The sequence below is a fragment of the Crocuta crocuta genome, unplaced genomic scaffold (assembly GCF_008692635.1).
Source record: "Crocuta crocuta isolate KB4526 unplaced genomic scaffold, BGI_CrCroc_1.0 scaffold246, whole genome shotgun sequence".
Classification (NCBI taxonomy): domain Eukaryota; kingdom Metazoa; phylum Chordata; class Mammalia; order Carnivora; family Hyaenidae; genus Crocuta; species Crocuta crocuta.
This window is the reverse complement of record NW_027531902.1, coordinates 6,533,455-6,552,203: the sequence shown is the minus strand read 5'-3', so window position 1 is coordinate 6,552,203 and position 18,749 is coordinate 6,533,455. Positions and strand designations below refer to the sequence as shown.

The 18,749-nt window shown below is 37.2% G+C and overlaps 1 protein-coding gene across 2 annotated transcripts in view; it reads right to left on the bottom strand.

Moving 5' to 3' along the window:
• Nucleotides 1-4,404: 4,404 nt before the first annotated feature.
• The window catches only part of ATAD2B (ATPase family AAA domain containing 2B), a 159,147-nt gene continuing 144,802 nt past the window's right edge, over nucleotides 4,405-18,749 (bottom strand). For both annotated transcript variants that reach the window (XM_077774077.1, XM_077774079.1), the window contains exons 23-28: nucleotides 17,888-18,010; nucleotides 14,192-14,329; nucleotides 10,156-10,839; nucleotides 7,558-7,685; nucleotides 6,977-7,105; nucleotides 4,405-4,690 (exon numbers count right to left, since the gene is read on the bottom strand). In XM_077774077.1, coding sequence (XP_077630203.1) covers nucleotides 4,649-4,690; nucleotides 6,977-7,105; nucleotides 7,558-7,685; nucleotides 10,156-10,839; nucleotides 14,192-14,329; nucleotides 17,888-18,010 — 1,244 coding nt within the window. In that variant the 3' untranslated portion in view covers nucleotides 4,405-4,648. The remainder of the gene's footprint in view (nucleotides 4,691-6,976; nucleotides 7,106-7,557; nucleotides 7,686-10,155; nucleotides 10,840-14,191; nucleotides 14,330-17,887; nucleotides 18,011-18,749) is intronic.

The following is an 18,749-nucleotide window of genomic DNA, read 5'->3' as shown; positions in this document are numbered from 1 at the left end:
GATAACTATACAGGTGCTAGGGAATAAGGATAACATGAAATAGATATTTAAAGATTAGTCTCTCACTTTACTGTAGTTTTGAGTCCAACGAAACTAAAACTGTATAAATAAGCCCAATTTCTCTCCAGAGCTCTAAAAACTTGATTGACACTCAAATGCACTTATTACATTTATATGAGCATTTGGCTAGGAGTGCATGGTGGCTCAGTCATTAAGTATCTGACTTTGGGTCAGGTCATAATCTCACGGTTTGTGGGTTCAAGCCCTGCATTGAGCTCTGTGCCCACAGCTCAGAGCTTGGAGTCAGCTTCAGATTCTGTACTTCCCTCTCTCTCTCTCTACCCATCCCCCACGTGTGCTCTGTCTCTAAAAAAAAAAAAAAGAAAAAACCATTAAAAAAATTACAAACATTTGCCTAAATTTTTAAAAACCTGTTTCCCAGGTTTATTACTACCAGTCTTTTACTATACACAGACAATTAAAAATAAAAATTTATACAATCTGAAAAATCAAGAAAAACAAAGTCTTATTCAAATTCAACCAGTTCCTTTTTATTGGAAGGAAGGAAGGAAGGAAGGAAGGAAGGAAGGAAGGAAGGAAGGAAGGAAGGAAGAAAGAAAGAAAGAAAGAAAGAAAGAAAGAAAGAAAGAAAGAAAGAAAGAAACATACATAAAGGACTTCTATTAAGATTAGTATCCTAATCTCAAGACATGAAAAGGTATCTCATGGTAGATAGCAGAAACACAGGCGATCTAAAGCCAATAACATCCTATTCCCTTGAAGCAACAAGCCGCTCAAAATTCTGGTATGAAATTTTTCCATATTTAAATTCTATGTGCTATTCAAAGTATGCTGGTAACTATCTTATTACAGAGAAAACACTATAAAGTAAGTTAACCAAACTACCTGACGGTCTACTGAAACAGTCTTCCAAATAGAAAAACCAATGTCGGAAGTAATCTATTTGCTTCTAGACAACGTATTTTAGACAATTTTCAACTAGAATTAAAACCACACTTTCCCAACAGAAAAACGTTTAGCAAAGATATACCGAGGGCTACTAAAATCTAAAAGACTCCTATAATAAGATTGGGGGCGAGGTACTTAATAAACATCACGAGGCCCTACCTAGCTGCAAAACAGGGGAGTTCAGCTGGAATGGTAGCACCGCATCTGCAGCCAACAGCAATCATCATCAGGCTAAAGAAAGGCAGGTTTTTCTTGCCATCTTTATTCAAGTATTTCACAGCAGTTATATTACAAATTACAGTAAATGTTCAAAATTCCAGAATTCAAAAATTAAATAATTTACTTCAAACTAATGTAAAATGAAGTCAAATGCAAAACATCAATTTAACACAATTCTAAATTAAACTATAAACCCAAAACAGACCATAGTAGATGAAGTCTACTTAATCTACAAAGTAGACATACATGACTGAAACCAAAGAGGACTCCCAAAGTCTAAATAACTGAATGTACAAAATACAAAAGATGCAGGTACAAGCCCAAATTCAAGCTTACAATGTGATTACAAATAATAATTATAATAACAATGGCATTCAGCTACGGGACCTGACACTGAAGATAACCTACCGAATAGCACCATAGCTGAACCAACTTAATCAAAAAATGGGAAGATATTACCACCCCACTCCCTAAAAATAAAATCCAGTAAACCTACAAATACATTGGCATATGAGAGAAATCAAGTCATGAAAGGACGTAAAACAAAACAAAAATTAATCACAGGTGAGATTCAAGCTCAAAAACACAATTAACTCCACAGCCATCAGTTTCAACCCTAGTGCGGTTCCATCATCTTCAAAAAGCTCCCATGGTCCCCACAGCTGAGCATTAGCCATTGTTGGCCTGTGCTGTGATACATATTTTACTGATCTGAGAGCAAAGTTTTACATAGGAGCTATCATTTATAATGCTCACAATAGGAAATAAGAACAGAGGTCAATTTGTACATATTTTTGCCAATGCTATACAGCAAAAATTAAGAACTTACAGAAAGGTAAACAAAATTGAGTCCACTTGGATAATTTCACAAGCTGCTTTAAACTATAGAACCACCAGATGTCTGTAAAGTAAGCAAAACTGGTATAGTGTGTGGTTTTTTTGGGGGGGGGAGGGGGCAGAAGGGGAGCAGAGACAATTTCGGCTAATTTTTCTCCCCTTGGCATTAGACTGGCTTTCTCTTTAAGACCTAAACTGTTCAAAGTGGCAGTTCCTATCATACTGAGAGGGTGCCTCCTATTTCTCCATCTATATCAAGGTTAAAATTTAAAAAAACAAAAAAACAAAAAAAATAACTTGATCTTTTGGAAGCATTTTAATGCTAAACATAAATAAATTTCCCTTGTCAAACCCACTGATGGCTAAAATCTTAATTAACTTGTACAAATTTAGTAACCTACTAAGAACATGTGCGTTTTTTTTCCTTTCACAAGTGCTGCTGTTACTTGAACAGAATGCTTCTGAATTAGAGTAACTGGAATAAATATTTAAAAAAAAATAGTGCAGCAAGAACCTGAGACTTGCAAAAAACCCTTTTAGCAGAAACTTGCTACAAAAAATCTGCTACATCTTATTTCATCAAATCTTTAAATTCTGTAACAATTTCCATCAAAATACAAAATGCTAATGTATTAGACAGTAAAATAGTTTGAACTGGTATGATGGTAATAAATACTAATAAAGAAAGCATGAAAATCCTCCCAATAATCAAATTAGAGGTTTCAAATAACCTCCCCTTTAAAATGGTTCATCGTTAATCGCACTTGCCCACCTTAAAAATACAGTGTGTCTACACGGGTAGCATCTTGAATTACATGACTAACTGAATATTACGAAAACGTCATAGACTAGGTATAAAGAAAAAAGTGGCATTTGTTAAAAATTAAGCTATAATTAGAAGGCGCAAAATGTTAATGTAAATGCCAAGAAGCACTTAAGATTACTGCAGTAGCCTACGGCCAGAGTGTGCTTTCTGCGCTGGCGCTGGGCACACTACGAACAGCCAGAGACAAGGAGACAAGTACCTTAGCTTCAGCGTGTAAACGGTGGCAAAGTGATTACAGGACTCTGTAAACACTACTGGTAACTAAAATACAAAAAGCTGAGGTAGCTCAGTATCTCTGCAGTAGTCCAAGACCATTTGCTCTAATTAAAACCCAAGCTATATGTGTTGCATATATTGGAAAGACACACCTGCAGCTAACGGCTATAATGAAGTTATCAAGCCAACTTGTCAAAATTTTCTACTTTTTTTGTTTAAAAATCATCTGATAAAAAAATGTCACTGCACTCCCTTTGCCTCTTTGCAACTGCCTAGACTGTGTCTCCAAATTTGTAGAAAGTTTTTGTAAAACTAGTAACCCATAATTAATTTTAGGTAAGTACAAGTCAGAGAAATCACTTGACAAGATCCAAAACAGGTTCCAATCAAAATGAATAGTTGTGAAGGTAAGCTTATGGTAAGGGATTTAAACATTAATACTGTTACTCAAGGACCATCCCAGAGCTCACCTTCAACTATGCATACAGAAAATGAATTTTATGGAGCTTCTGACAAATTCCTCTTTTCTGTCCATTTGGCAAGTCCTGGCTTTAAAACAAAACAGTAACAATTTACTATACATGAAATCATTCTTCTCTGGGAACTCAAACATGAATAACGATTAAATTGCCACTGAGAGAAGAAAAAAATGTCATCTATCTATTTTCTGGTCATCATTGTCTGCAATACTGGAAACGTGTGGGTTTTTTAGTGGACTGGGTAGTATTTGTTGTTGTTGTTGTTTTATTACATGTTTCTGAAACAGAAACAGACCATACAGGAAAACTTACCATTTTAGTATATCATGTGGCTTAATGAGTGTCTTGATTGAGTTTTGAAAACAAGATAGGCCATTTTATACCAAAACACTGGTCGTCTCTCAATGACAGAGTATCAAAACGTATTTTCAAGACATTCTAATTGATTTGCTACAAACAAGCCCATCCTTTTGTTTAGCCTTATCTTTCTCAAATGAATTAAAAGGCACATTAAAGGCAGTTCTAAAGAGCCTAATCTAATTTCATCCAGTTTCTTCAGTTTCCCACCAGAATACACCATAGCCAACTCTAAAACAGGTTTCAGTCCATTACCCAGAGGAAAAAATAAAAACAAGTATGCTAAAAGGAGCAGAAAGGAGGGGAAGGAAAAAAAACAAAAAACAAGAAACAAAACAGGTTGCCCACTGTTTAAACAATTCAACACAGTTAGAGAACTGCCCCATCCGGTTTCCTCGCGTTTGCTGGTCTGCTCCCTAAGAGAGAAATCTCCAAAAGAGAGTGCACGAAAAGAGGAGCAGAAGTGAGAGCAGTTTCTGTAGCACCAAAATCTCCAATCTGTGGGGTTGTATTTTTTATTTGTGGAAAATACAACATGTTTCTGAAGTTCTGTTTGGTTCTTGTAGGCTGGTTGGTTTCAGGTACCTGAGACAATAGCACCAAATTCAACAGAGAGAAAGGATGAGTGAGAGAGCACTTTACACCAAGGCTCTGCACATCATTGGTGCAATTTGAAATCGAATGGCTCAGAAGACTGCTCTGTCAGGAGCAGATTGGAGAGGATAAACCACTCATCTTGAAAAGTTCATAGGAATGTCTCAAACATATGAACTGTTCTTTCCATCTCCTACAGGGGAAAAAAAAGTGCATGTTATCTTTTAAAGGAAAGATAAAGTATTATGGGAAAATTCACTTTAAATTAACTTTTTAGAGAAAGAATTAGATACAAGTTAAGCTTTAAGTATTTTCCTAATTATAATACCAGAGCTGTTCTGTATGTCTATCTGCCCTAGACAATCCAAATGCCTCCTATTTGATATTTAGGCTAATGGATGATGCTAGTAAGGCTCAATGAGCACTTATTATGCCAGATATTGTATTAAGAGATTTATGTATATAAATAATTTGTCAGCTAATCAACAAAAGAGTCCATTTGAATACAGGTTGCCTTACTCTGGAGCCTGACCCCTTCCTTTACTCATATTCTCCCAAAACAAAATGAATGTACTCAGCCTAGTAAAACTTGTACCCAAAGTAGAATGCACCTGTTCCCACTGCTATCCACTCTAATCAGAGCTGAAAGAAAAAAGGTGCCATCACCACCAGAAATGCCACTCACTGGTGATTCTGCCATATATCCCTTCCCCTCCCTAAACAAAACCCCTAAATTATAGGGGTCCAAGTCCCCTACTGAAAAATGTTTCAGTGCTAAAGAGTATTCAATCCATTCAATCTAACCAAATGTCAATCATGTGAACAAATTCTATAATTTAAAAAAAAAAAAAAAGGTAAAGAACTCTACCCTACACATTTCACTCAGATGGCCAAGTGTCAGATGGCCAAGTGTCTAAGACATTTGGTTTTCCTTTCCTTCCTTTAAATAACTACAAAGAAATTACATTCTACATCTCTGTAAAATTAATAGGCCAGATTATCACTGACCAAAAAGTTCTCATATATGTTCAATAAACATCACTCTTGCTAAATGTTTCATCATCTTATTACTGAATAAGGAAAGTCAATAAACAATATACAACATGATCTCAATTTTTAAATATACATTCACACACTTATACACATGTGAGGTACATCCAAGCATTCTTAAAGCATGGAAGATATTCCAAAAGATTAATACTCACTAGTTTCCTCTAGATGGAGGGATGTGGGTGATGTTTTTATTTCTCATTTGTGCTTTCTTATTTCTAACTACTGCATAATGACAGTATTGATTCATAAAAATGTAACTCATTAAAGTGTGATTGCTCTCTTTCTTTAAGTCCAGTATTCCTTATTATGAATGAAAAATAATCCCATCCTGTAAATACAGACCTTTAATATACTAGAAATGCTCCTTGAGAGCAGGGACTGTCTTGTTCATGTTTTGCAGCCCAAACATCTAGCACACTATCTGGAACTACAGGCGTTCAATAAATACTTAATAACCAGACCTCCAGATAAATAAGATAACAGGCAAATGAACAGGGAGTCTAACTGAGTCACTTAGCCATTTAGAGGGTTTCTATTTGCTCAGATGACTTCAAAAAGCAGAAGTGTGGCTTGATGATATAAATTATATGAACAGACATGAGTTCATGTTTGTAAGGCCCAAAGTTGTCTAGAAAGGGAATAATTCACATGAAAAGTGTCTATCTAAACAAAAGAACAAGCACTCCTTTGTGCAGCCATTTCATAGGCCTAGATCTGATTAATGAGATGACTTTTAAATTCTCTTCTAATCATTAATGGGGTGGCAAACAGATCTCACTGCTCAGGCCCATTCCTTTAATCAGCAGTAGCTGCCTAGGTAGCACTGGTAAGGACTGTAAGGCCATCCCCACATTCAACTGGCCCAAGTGATATGCTTAGTAATGTCAGTAACAAGAAAGGGACAAGAGAATTGTGGCATGCTATTCTGTGTATTTCCCAACCCAGAACCACGAATTTCTGTGTTTTGATAAACAAAGAATCTAAGATTACTTCTGTCCTGAGACAAAAAGATAGAGAAAGGCTTTATTCTTCAAACTCTTGGAGCACCTAGGTGGCTCAGTCGGTTAAGCACCCAACTTCCACTCAGGTCATTATTTCATAGTTTGTGGGTTTGCACCCTGTGTTGGGCTTTGTGCGGACAGCTCAGAGCCTGGAGCCTGCTTCAGATTCTGTGTCTCCATCTCTCTCTGACCCTCCCCTGCTCACGCTGTCTCTCTCTCTCTCTCTCAGAAATAAATAAAACATTAAAAAAATTTAAAAAACAAAAACAAACTATAACTCTTAACAAGTCTTCTAATCTTAAATTTTCAAAACATTCTTCAGTTACTTGGTGAAAGACAGAGACTAAAATAACTTTTTTTCCCTTTTTTGGGAGGACAAGTAAAAGCACATATCTCTTTATTCTAAGGATGAACTGAGCACTTACCTCTACAAGTTGTGATTTGTCATAATCTTTACGATGACGATAGATGCACTGACTAAGAAGAGAATATAATCTCTCAAGTTGATCAACTGCCAGATTGTTGCTTTTATCTACCAACAAATCAAGCAATTTCTAAGAAAAATTAGAATAAAAGAGAATAAAATAAAGTTTGGTTTCATTGTTCACACTGAAACAGTTATATTCAAATGGTTAGGGAACAGACACCACAGGCTATAATGTAACAGTGACAACCTGATTTTAGAAGACTCTAGGGCTTAGTTTATTACCAACACCATTTTCTAAATCCTTCAAAACACAAAACTCTTTTTTACTGCAAGTCCTAAAGCACTTATATTCTTAGGTTAAAGCAAGAGATTATCAAAACTAGCTTTATTCAACTGCCTACAAACATATTTAAATGTGTTTCCATTCATTTAAAATTGACTGAGGGGGCCCTGGCTGGCTCAGTCAGCAGAGCATGCAACTACTGATCTCAGGGCTGTGAGTTCAAGCTCCATGTTGGGTAGAGAGATTACTTAAAAATAAAATCTTTAAAAACATAAACTGGGAATAGTTAAGCTTACCTTCAATCTCTCATGATCAACTATGAGAGGTGGCACAGGCTCACAGGGCTCTTCCGGAACCAGTTCCAGGCTTGTTGGTTTTGCCTGCTCTAAAATTATCTTACGACATTTCTTTACTTTAGAAACACCTACAATTGAAAAAAAAATGCACTGCAGCAAGTAAAAGTTAAGAAAAATCAGGCTTAAACAACTATAAATTCCACAAAAACTATTTGGAATAAGGGTCTATTCTTTAAATGGTAAATGATTTTTTTTTTTTTTGGAAAGAATAAGTAACCCACATTAAAAAGAACTAAACCACAACTATGAAAGTCAAGCCGTATTAGAATATCATCTAATAAACATATCCACTTAAAGGCAGAGAAAAGCAACCTTCACCTTTAAGCACTAACTTATAAAGCAACCTCCACTCTTTTTATGATAGCCATCATTTTATAATTTGGGGCTTTCTAGGGCACCTGGGCAGTTCAGTCTGTTAAGCGTCTGACTCTTGATTTCGGCTCAAGTCCCGATCGCACAGTTGTCAGATCAAGCCCCGCAGTGGGCTGCAGGCTGAGCATGGAGCCTGCTTGGGATTCTCTCTGTCCCTCTCCCTCTGCCCCTCCCTTGAGCGTGCTCTGTCTCTTTCAAAATAACTAAATAAATATTTTTAAAAACTGGAGCTTTCAGAGCTGGAAGAGGGGAAGCAACCTAGACCAACAGATACAAACAGCAAGTGAGGCCAATCTCTCTATATACATATATCCCTTATGAAGAAAAAAATCTTCCTCAACATTAACTGAAATATCTTATTTTTCTCTTTTACATTGCCCAGAATTCTATTAGAAACTGATGTGGGTTATGACAATTTTCCTTAAAAATATAAGCCTGTTTAAAGTGTAATAGGGCTAGTGATCTTTCCTACCTTAGAGTGAAATACCATAATCTAAACATTCTCCTCTCAACATCTTATCTCTCTCTCTCTCTCCTCTCTCTCTCTCTCTCTCTCTCTCTCACACACACACACACACACACACACACACAGAAATTCTGAGGTGGCTGAGCATAATCTGACAGCACCAGGCACTCTGAGGGCTAACGAGGGCAGGGGGGATCTATGGACTTCCAGGAGCCTGACAACTTGTAGGAGGTAACACTGCCCTCCCTGACATTCACAAGTGAAAACGTCAGGTAAAGCTCTTACACAACAAATATCTTTGAAGTTTTTAGATAATCAACTGAACATAATATTAACTTAAACCTTTTCTGTAAGCTTACTAAAATCTCATAGTGAAGAACACTAAAAAGGATTCCTTGCCTTGTACCCAAAGTGTCTCATCAGAAAGAGCTCTCCCTTTCTCCCACTCTGTCCCAGTCATTACTTAGCCCTAGCTGCACCACATTTTTAAAGTTCTGTAAATATGATAAATATAAATAAATACCAGAACAAATATTGCTCTTAAAACTACCTTCTATTATTAAATGTTGAAGAAAAAGAAAAATTCTCCATAGGTAGCATTTAAGAACAGCACACACACATCTCTCTTTATCCATTAAAAGAATTCTAAGACTTTGAATTTTATCTTCCTACTTCCTAATTCTACTAAAGGGCTCAAAAACTGGCAGCAAAAAACTTTTCCCACATAGTCCAAATCCCAGGCTAAAGCTATATATAACTCCACACAATTTAGAGAGCAAGACAGAATTTCAAAATAGCCTTGTGTTAAAAGAGTACCTGGTCAGGATAGAAATGTATATTCAAAGGGTAGATAGATCTCTAATTCACCCCATCCTACTATGCACTAAAGAATGAAAAACAAAGTAGGGCTAGGAACACCCAGGCCCCCATTACTGCTGCTTCTTAAAAGAATAGCATAGCCACAGGAAATCAGGAGCTGGCAGAGTGCTCTGAGTCTGCGAGAACAAGGTAGATCTGGTAGTGCACATTCTGCTGCTTCCTCTACTACTGGCCTTACAAAGCAATGGACCCCTTAGACTCAACATCCCTCAGATTAAACTAACAGTGAATGCCTGGAATGAATATACCTCAGTATGTGCCAGGTACCAGGACAGGCGATGAATATACACGACTTATTTAATCTCTGCAGTGACACCCCTCTGAAGTTTAATTCAGAAGATGGGAAAACAGGTTTGGAGAACATAAGTAACCAGCTCAAAGTCACATGATTATAATGAACAGAAGTGGTCATTTAAAATGAGTCTACAAGAGTGTAACATACCATACTGCTCTAGTATCCAAGTCTTCTCAACCCGTGCCTACCCTACCCCATCCCAACAATTCTTAACAGAATTCCATCTTCTTAACACCTGTGGGTTTACTTTAGCCATAAATCCAATAAGATAAGGATGACAATAAGGTAGGAAGCAAAAGAGTAAGCAGCCAGGAAACGAATGCATTCTGGACCATAAACCCTCTGAAATTTCCACCAAAATGTAGTATTCACGTGTACATTTTTCCAGGTAAAGAGACAAAAGTTTTGACAGATTTTCAGAGAGTGATAACTGGTTATCAACTACTGCTACTAAGGGCCAGACAAAATAAGCAATTAGTTAACTCAGGAGTTTAAAATTTCAGGTTTTTAAAAATATTCGCTCTACCTTCTTTATCCAGTTCTGCATCTTTAACTTCCACATCAGGGCCAGGTTCTAACTTCTCATTATTGCTACATTCCAGTGCCTCCAGTTTGTCAGGATCATCTCCAAGATGTTCATTGGAAATTTCTGGGTTTTCCTTTGACTGGTCCTCCGGGAGAATCTTTTGTTCAGAACTACATTTATCTCCACTACCACAGAAAGAAACAACTTCAGCTTTGCCGTTCTGACACTCCAGAACTGGTATTCCTTCAAAACTGTCTGTGGAGGCCTCACCATTTAGACAGCTTCCTTTAAGAAAAGGCTCTTTCCTAGATGTCTGCTCTGGATTTAGAGAACTGCTGCTGTTGACGAGTAGAGACTCATTGGAACTTTCCTCTTCAGTAGATGCAAAATTCTCCTTTGTGCCTGCTCCACTGTTAAGCCTCTGCCCCTGTTCCATGTCCATGATATCACACGATGATTCATCATTGGTCATAGAGAGGTCTCCAGTTTCTTCTCCATTTTCTTCATGGCAGTCAGTGCTTACCTCAAACTCTCCATTCTCTAGCAACTTCCTGTCTTCCGTATGGTTCTCATAGTCTGCAAATTTGGTGTCCTCTTCATCTTTTTTTAAATTATTGACTTTCCTTTTCTTAATAATTCCTTTACCCCATTGTGATCGCCGCCTTGATTTTCTCCGAACTCGAACTATTTCACAGGGAAGGAAAACAGATATGTAGAACTTGGGAGTACAATACTTGTTTTACAAATGTTCACTAAATAAGACCCAAATGAAAGTAAACCCGTACCAATGTAACACACAAAAACTACTTAGCTCTTGAAATCCATGCTGACTNTATGTTTGCACATATAGGAGGATTAGGTGGAACTTAATGGAGGACCATGGGGGAGAAGAAGGGGGGAAATGGTGGGGGAAAGGGAGAGAGGCAAACCATGAGAGACTCTTGAATACTGAGAAACAAACTGAGGACTGATGGATGTGGGGGGAAGGGGGAAGATGGGCATGGAGGAGGGCACTTCTGGGGATGAGCACTGGTTGTTATATGGAAACCAACTTGACAATAAACTATTTGTAAAAAAAAATAAACAAAATATTGGGGGAAAAAAAAAAGAAATCCATGCTGACTACTCCCCAAAACTTACAAGTAGAATGAATATGAAGTCAGAGATGAACTCTGCAGAATAAAGAGTTTTTTTCCTGATGAAATTTTTAAAAATTTATTTCTTGTATGAGTTTACCCAGCATTAATTTTTTTCTGTTATCTTACAATTATAACTATTCCTAATTCCTAACATCCAGGGGCCATGCATCTATTATGTACATTTCAGAAATTACATTACCAGGCCAGGCTGCCTAGAAAGTCTGGGGACATAGCCCTGGATTTCCACCAGGAAGGTGAATGCTTCCCAGCATCACCCAAAAGCTCCTAAACCATGAGAGAAAACGAACACATGATCCAGTATATCAAGGTAGAATAGTTACAAGTATCCCACAAAGAACCATCTATTGCATGGTTCTTCCAGAAGAAGGAATCCCCACAGTAAGCACAGTCATGGACAAAAACCCTATAAAGGTTATAGAGACAATCTGGTTAGCCAACTGTTAGTCTCCTCTACTACAAATGGTTCATCAAAGAGGATTAACTGGTTACACGGTTGTTATTTTAAAATACGGAAAAAAATTAAGCCCTCTGCTATCAAGGTAGCAACAACATTAACAAAACACTAAAAACAACTATTTAGTCAGTTATATGAAAAGACCGACCCACAAAAATTGAAAAGACTGTATTTATCTTTAGATGCTAGAAACCATCAAAAGCTTTATGAGTACTTCCAGCTAACAATAGGCCCAGGAATCTTTAATTCCCCAAATATGTGTTTACATACTTTTTTATCCTTTCATTTTTAATCCATACTGAGTCTGTATGTAAAGACACCAAGGTATTCACAGGAAATGGACAAATGTTGTTATAAATATTACTCTTCTTTCTTATCTAAGAATAAATCCACTAAAGATTGCTGAAATTATTTCCAAAATTCAAGTTATTTAGTCATTTGGTTAAAAATATATATTTTCCTTCAAAACCATAACGTCATTTGAATCATCTCTCCATTTCTTTTCCCCCTACTAGTTTCTGTTTTTTATAATTTACAGTTACAGGGTAACTGGAGAATTTATTAGTTTACTGTTAAAAACTGTACATAAGCTAAAGTGATGGGCATCTGTAAGCATTCTACTAACTATATGAAAAACTAATCCAGTACACATTAAAAATGGGGAAAAAATTCAGCTTGTTCTTTCTCTAAAAGGTGGAGCTATTAGGTTTTTACTACCTGACAAGTCACTCCTGACATTGTGACCTCACTTATTCTCCAAACATGCAACCAAAAGTACAAGAGGTTCCCTTTTTCTTTCCTCACTATAGAACTAGAGCTATAGAACTCTAGAACAAGAAGCAGCTCAACTCTGCTCAATCAAGAGCCAGCTCAATTATTTGATCTATAGTACACTAAGCAAAGGCTTAGAAGGCCTACTGAAGCAAGTTTATTTCTAACACTTTCATCCCAGCTACCAACGAAGAAAATGTTCTCACTTGGGAGAATGTCAAGATAGAAATTATTTTTCCCCTCCTTATATAATTATTTCTAATGGTTAGTATGATTTTGGTAAAATAAGAGAAATTGATCATATAAGCTCCACAGGAACAGGGAATTCTTGTTTTAGGCACCGCTGCATCTCCACAGCACCTGGCATATGGTGGTATATACATTTATGGAACTAATCTTTAACATACCACTTCCTTTCATGGGGCGATTTGTGTGAAAAACAATGAAGGGACACAATCTTTAGAGTCCATTTTTATAGCCCCTCTGAGCTTGTTTTCAAAACTAAGACGTCAGGAAAGCAACTCTCCCTTAGGGATATTTGGATTTATAATTCAAGTAAATTAATGTAAAACAGACAAATGATGAGTCACATATGCCATCTACTGGTAAGAGAAAACAAAACTCACATTTGTAGATTAAAATAACATTTTAATGTTTAAAGGAACTTAAACTGCTTATAGACAATTTTCAGTGGGTTTTAGTTAGTAAATATTTGTATCAGATATAGAGAATGTATAGGGCATTAAAGTTTAAATTAGACTGCTATGTTCTATAATCCAGATCATGATCCAAGATACAACTACACCAAATAGCTTTAATCAGTTTCATGGAACCAAATATACTACTAAGTCCTTCAAAATTTCTCACATATGAATGCCACTTATCACAAAAAGAAAAGCTAAAACAATGAGTATGGTTCATTAATTCAAATTCAATGTCACTGGAAAAAGAACATATTATGGCCAGCTTTATTGACCGTTTCAACACTTTTATACCAGAACAGCATATATCTTCCAAGGATGGCTATCCTCAGTGAAACATAGGGGCCATATTAGGAAGATGCTGTGTTCGTTAACATTGGTCTTTCAGAAACCTTATAAATTACCATGAATGAAGAAAAGTGACGAAAACTTAAGAACACTAAATCTTCCCTAAGTGCATCTCACTTAAACAAAACTAGATTAAAAGGGCTGTACACATTTTTCACACTGAACACAAGATAACTCTCCCAGAAAAATGAACTTCCTACTGTCAGCCACTCCCTTAAGTCAAAGTTTCCATTTCCACCATAAACAGAACATCTGGTATATTGCAGAGCAAGAGGTTAGGATTGGAGGCAGAGGTGGATGAAAAAGCCTGTTGGCTCCACATCTCTACCCAAAATCTAAAGTTTAAAACTGAAAACATTCAAACCTAGTTCAATGAACAGCAGCACGTACTGAATATAGATAAAAAAGAGGAAATACAGTGAGAGAAGCATACTCCTCATCCAGCATCTGACCCCACAAGCTCTTCACCTCTGAACAGAGAGAAGATGAAAAAGACGTGTGGGAAAACAACAGCACCCGGTTTGTGTCCCTAATTCCTAACAAATCTGCATCCTTCTCAGCTGTCCCCACTAGCGGATAACAGGGTCTCCTCAAACACTCACATGCACATTTATTTGCAGAGTTGTGCCAGACATCCAATGGATTTCTTTGTTTATGCCGAAATGCCTCTTCAACTCTAGTTTCTGTCTTCCGAGCTCCAGTGCCATGAAGATTTATTTGTTCTGCTGTTACCGATAAGCCTGCAGGCAGAAGATAAGCAACACCTATTTAAATATTCCCAGCTACATAAACCCACAAGGTAAAAATATATAAATAAATAAAGTTTGAAATATAGAACTAAGTTTTAGTAATTAAATACACCTGGACAGTTTGTAATTTGGATGAAAAAAACATCATTTGTTTCAAGATGGGAAAGAAACTAGGTATAAAATCATAACAAAATAACCCAGCAGGCCAAGCTTACCACTTAATCCTTAAAGGAACCCTATGTTTACTCAGTTTAATTTGCAAAGGCACACGTTCTTATGACTGTAGGACAATGATAATACATTGTCAAAAAGTCATTATTTCTGCCATCTTAGAATGTAGTAAGTATTTATTGAGCCATTAAACCCCATTCACATGAATGGGTTAGCTGATGTGAGCTGCCTGTCACACCACACTGCAATAAGTTTGGTTTTCCTATATTATCTTCATAAGAGTAACCATCTCAATTTCCTTCACTAGACTTGTTTCTTCTAGGTGGTCCTTAAATATTGATGTTTCTCAGGGTTATCTCTGGAATCCCTTATCTTCTCACTCTGATCTATACCTTCTACCATAAAGTATCATTCATGCCTTCAGCTTCTACTACCACTTCATAATAATTCCCAAATCTACATGTTCACTCCAAGCATGTCTTGAGCTTCTGACTCATATATCCAACCGCTTCTTTGATATCTCCAACTGGATATCAAAAGATATCCTAAAGATAGGTCAAATTAAGGGGCACCTGGGTGGCTCAGTTGGTTAAGCATCCAAGCCCCGCATCAGGCTCTGTGCTGACAGCTCAGAGCCTGGAGTCTGCTTCGGATTCTGTGTCACCCGCCCCCCTCCTTTCCCCGCTCATGCTCTGCCTCTCTCTGTCTCAAAAATAAATTTTTAAAAATTAAGGGAAAAAAAGGTCAAATTAAAGATAACTAGTTTATCTATCTCCACAAAAAAACCTGTTCATCCCTATCTCTATGAAGTTATTCCCTACCTCTATTGGTAGTATTAGTATCTACTAAGTCATTAAACCTGTAATATGGCAGCCAATTTTGACTTTTCCTTTCCTAACAATGCCTCTTCAATAATTAAAACTCTGCACAACTCCAGCAGGTTTTTTCCTCCAAAAGCTTTACTGAGGTACAATTTACATAACATAAAAATCACTCATTTTAAGCATACAGTTAAATGATTTTTAGTAAACTTACAGAGCTATGCAATCACCACAGCAATTCAATTTTAGGTAACTATCCCATGCCACCACTAATATACTTTTTGTCTCCAGGGACTTGTCTTTTGTGAATGTTTCACATAAATGGAATCACACGACAGGTGGTCTTTTGTGACTAGATTCTTTCACTTAGGATAACGTTTCTGAAGTTCATGTTGTACCATGTATCAGTACTTTGTTCCTTTTTATGGCTGAGCAGTATCCGTATACCATTTGCTTACCCGTTCACCAGCTGATGGGACATTTGTGTTCTTTCCAGTTTTTAGCTCTTATGAATAGTCTTTATATGAGCATATGTTTTCATTTCTCTTGGGTTGTTTCCTAAGAGTGGAATCACTGGGTTGTATGGTAAATGTTATGCTTAATATTTTAGGAACTGCCAAACTGTTTTCCAAACTGGCTCCAACAGTTTTTTAACTGGTCTCTCATCTTCCTATCCTGCCACATTGAGACCTTGCTATTTTCCTGCTGCCTAAGCAATTTACCAATTCATTCCACAGCTTACATATTTCAAAGACACATTCTATGGCAAGAATTCTCAAACTACACAAAAAGCACTGGAATAGTTTGTTGAAGTGCAGATTTCTCAGCCTCACTGCTGTCAGAAAATCTAATTCACTAAGTCTAATAAGTTGATGTGGGTATCAAGCACATACGTTTTGAAAGACACTGACCTACAGGAAAAAGTCTAAGCTCCTTAGCATTGCAATTGATTCATTCAAATATTTATAGGACAGAGTTCTAGGGACTTCAGCAGGGCTATGAACAGGTCATTCACAACACTTAAATTCCAAATAAGGAAGAGAGACCCAAAAAAAAGACAAAATGCCACATGCTATGATGTCCAGACCCTATATTATAAGATTCGGTGACCAGGGAGGGCCTAAAGAAGTAGAAAAAAAAAGCTTCTTAATTTCAATGTCCTGGACTCAGCTCATCTCTTGGGCTCTATTTCCCACCATTTTGTACAGCTTCAGCAATACCGAACAGTTTTCAGCTCTTCAAATACACCATGCTATTTCACATCTCTGTGCCTTTACACGTGCTGTTATCTACTGTGCATAGGAACGCCTCCTCCTTCTCTGGCCCTGCTCCCTTTTCTGCTCCACTAGAGACCACACTCCTATAGCCATTCTCCAAGGTCTGGACAAAGTGCTGCCATCCCTAACAGGAGGTCTCTCCTCTGTGCCATCACCATGTTTCAGCCAGTTCATCTACCTCAATTGTACTTGATTTGTTTTACATTCCTCTCTGTCTCCCACTAAAGTGTGAGTGCCTCAAGGACAGGATTATACTGAATGAACAGAACACATTTGTTAATCCTGTGTTTATTTTTATATTAACAAAACTGCACATAAACATCAACGGGGAAAACAAAAACAGCATTTCTAAAAACTTTTAAAAAGTAAGCCCTCTACAGATATGAAAACCTATCTAAATCCTTTAAGAATAAAAATCAGTAGGGCACCTGGGTGGCCCAGTCAGTTAAGCATCTGACTTTGGCTCAGGCCATGATCTCACAGTTCTGTGAGTTCAAGTCCTACATCGGGTGAGCTCGAGCCTCACATGGGTGAGCTCAAGCCCCACTTCGTGTGAACGTGAGCCCTGCCTTGAGTAAAAACATGAGCCTCAATTCAGGTGAGCCCTGCTTCTCTCTCTGTCCTTTGTGGGATTCTCTCTCTCTCTCCCCCTTTCTGCCTCTTGCTCACTTTCACTTGCATCCTCTCTCTCTTAAAAAAANCTCTCTCTCTCTCTCTCTCTCTCTCTCTCTCTCTCTCCCCCCCAGGAATAAAAAAAAATTTTTTTATTTTTTTTAATTTAAGAATGAAAAAGGTCAATAATTAACAAATGAATACTCCTGCAAAAAAAAAAAAAAAATTCACTAACTGAACTCCATTCCTGTAATTTGCATTGCTGCACTAAAACTTTCACAAAAAGTAAAATTAAAATATCTTTGAGGGCTCAGTCAGTCAGTTAAGTGTGTGACTTCAGCTCAGGTCATGATGTCACAGTTCAGAGGTCAAGCCCCCCACCAGGCTCTGTGCTGCTGGTGCAGAGTTGCTTGGGATTCCCGTTCTCTCTTCTCTCTCTCCCCTGCCCCACATGCACGTTCTCTCTCCCAAAACAAACTTAAAACAAACTTAAAAATACACAGATATTTGAGAATTTAGATGACACGTATTAATATCAGAAATCACACAGTCTCTGCCCTCAAGATGCATTATGTTAACACTGCCAGCAACGCTGAAGAGACACCACACAGTAACATTCATTCAAGGACTCTTGGTCTTCAGTGGCCAAGTTTCTTTCTAGAACTTACCTCTTTTTATTCTGGCTTCCTTAATTTCTTCACAGAGTTTATTGAATTCTGGATCCAATTCAGCTGCAATGATGGCATGAGCAGTGTCCTTCAGGGTACAAGCCCTGTGCCTAATTATTTTATCTGTTAAAAACATCAGTATCCATTTATTACACATGTAAATGAAATCACATTCACAAAGGGCATTTTAAAAAGAAAAACAAAACCACACAAACATTTAAATAAAATCCTAAAGAGCATTTCTGGGTGAGAAGTTCATTTAAATGAGTAAAATATAAATGTAATAAGCCACTCAATCACATTCATAATTTTCTGAGAGCTGTATTTTTAGAACTTCAAAGTACAGGTAACCCTTGAATAACACAGGGGGTCAGGGCACCAACTCCCCACAGAGCCGGAAATCCATGTGTCACTCTGAATTTGCCAAAACACTTGCTCGTGACAGTGGAATGCTGACCAGAAGTCTTACATTAACACATATTCTGTATGTTATATGTATCAGGCACTGTAGGTTTACAATAAAGTAAGCTAGAGAAAAGGAAATGTGAAGAAAACTGTAACAGAAAACACATTTATAGTCCTGTACTGCAGTTACTAAAAAACGTCCATGGTAAGTGGACCCATACAGTTCAAACCTACATTGCCAGGATCAACTGAACTAATAAGCCTATTTAACAAAGCATTACCTCAAAGACACAAAGCTTCATTTTATATTTTAAAAAACAAACATGTATGACTTTAAATAGAAACTTTAAGAGATTTGGAGGATATTCACCATATACCCAGCAACCGCCAGAGATGGATACTGAGAATTCAGAAAATCTTAATTTTCTCCATTTAGTGAAAACTAGTCAAAACTGTG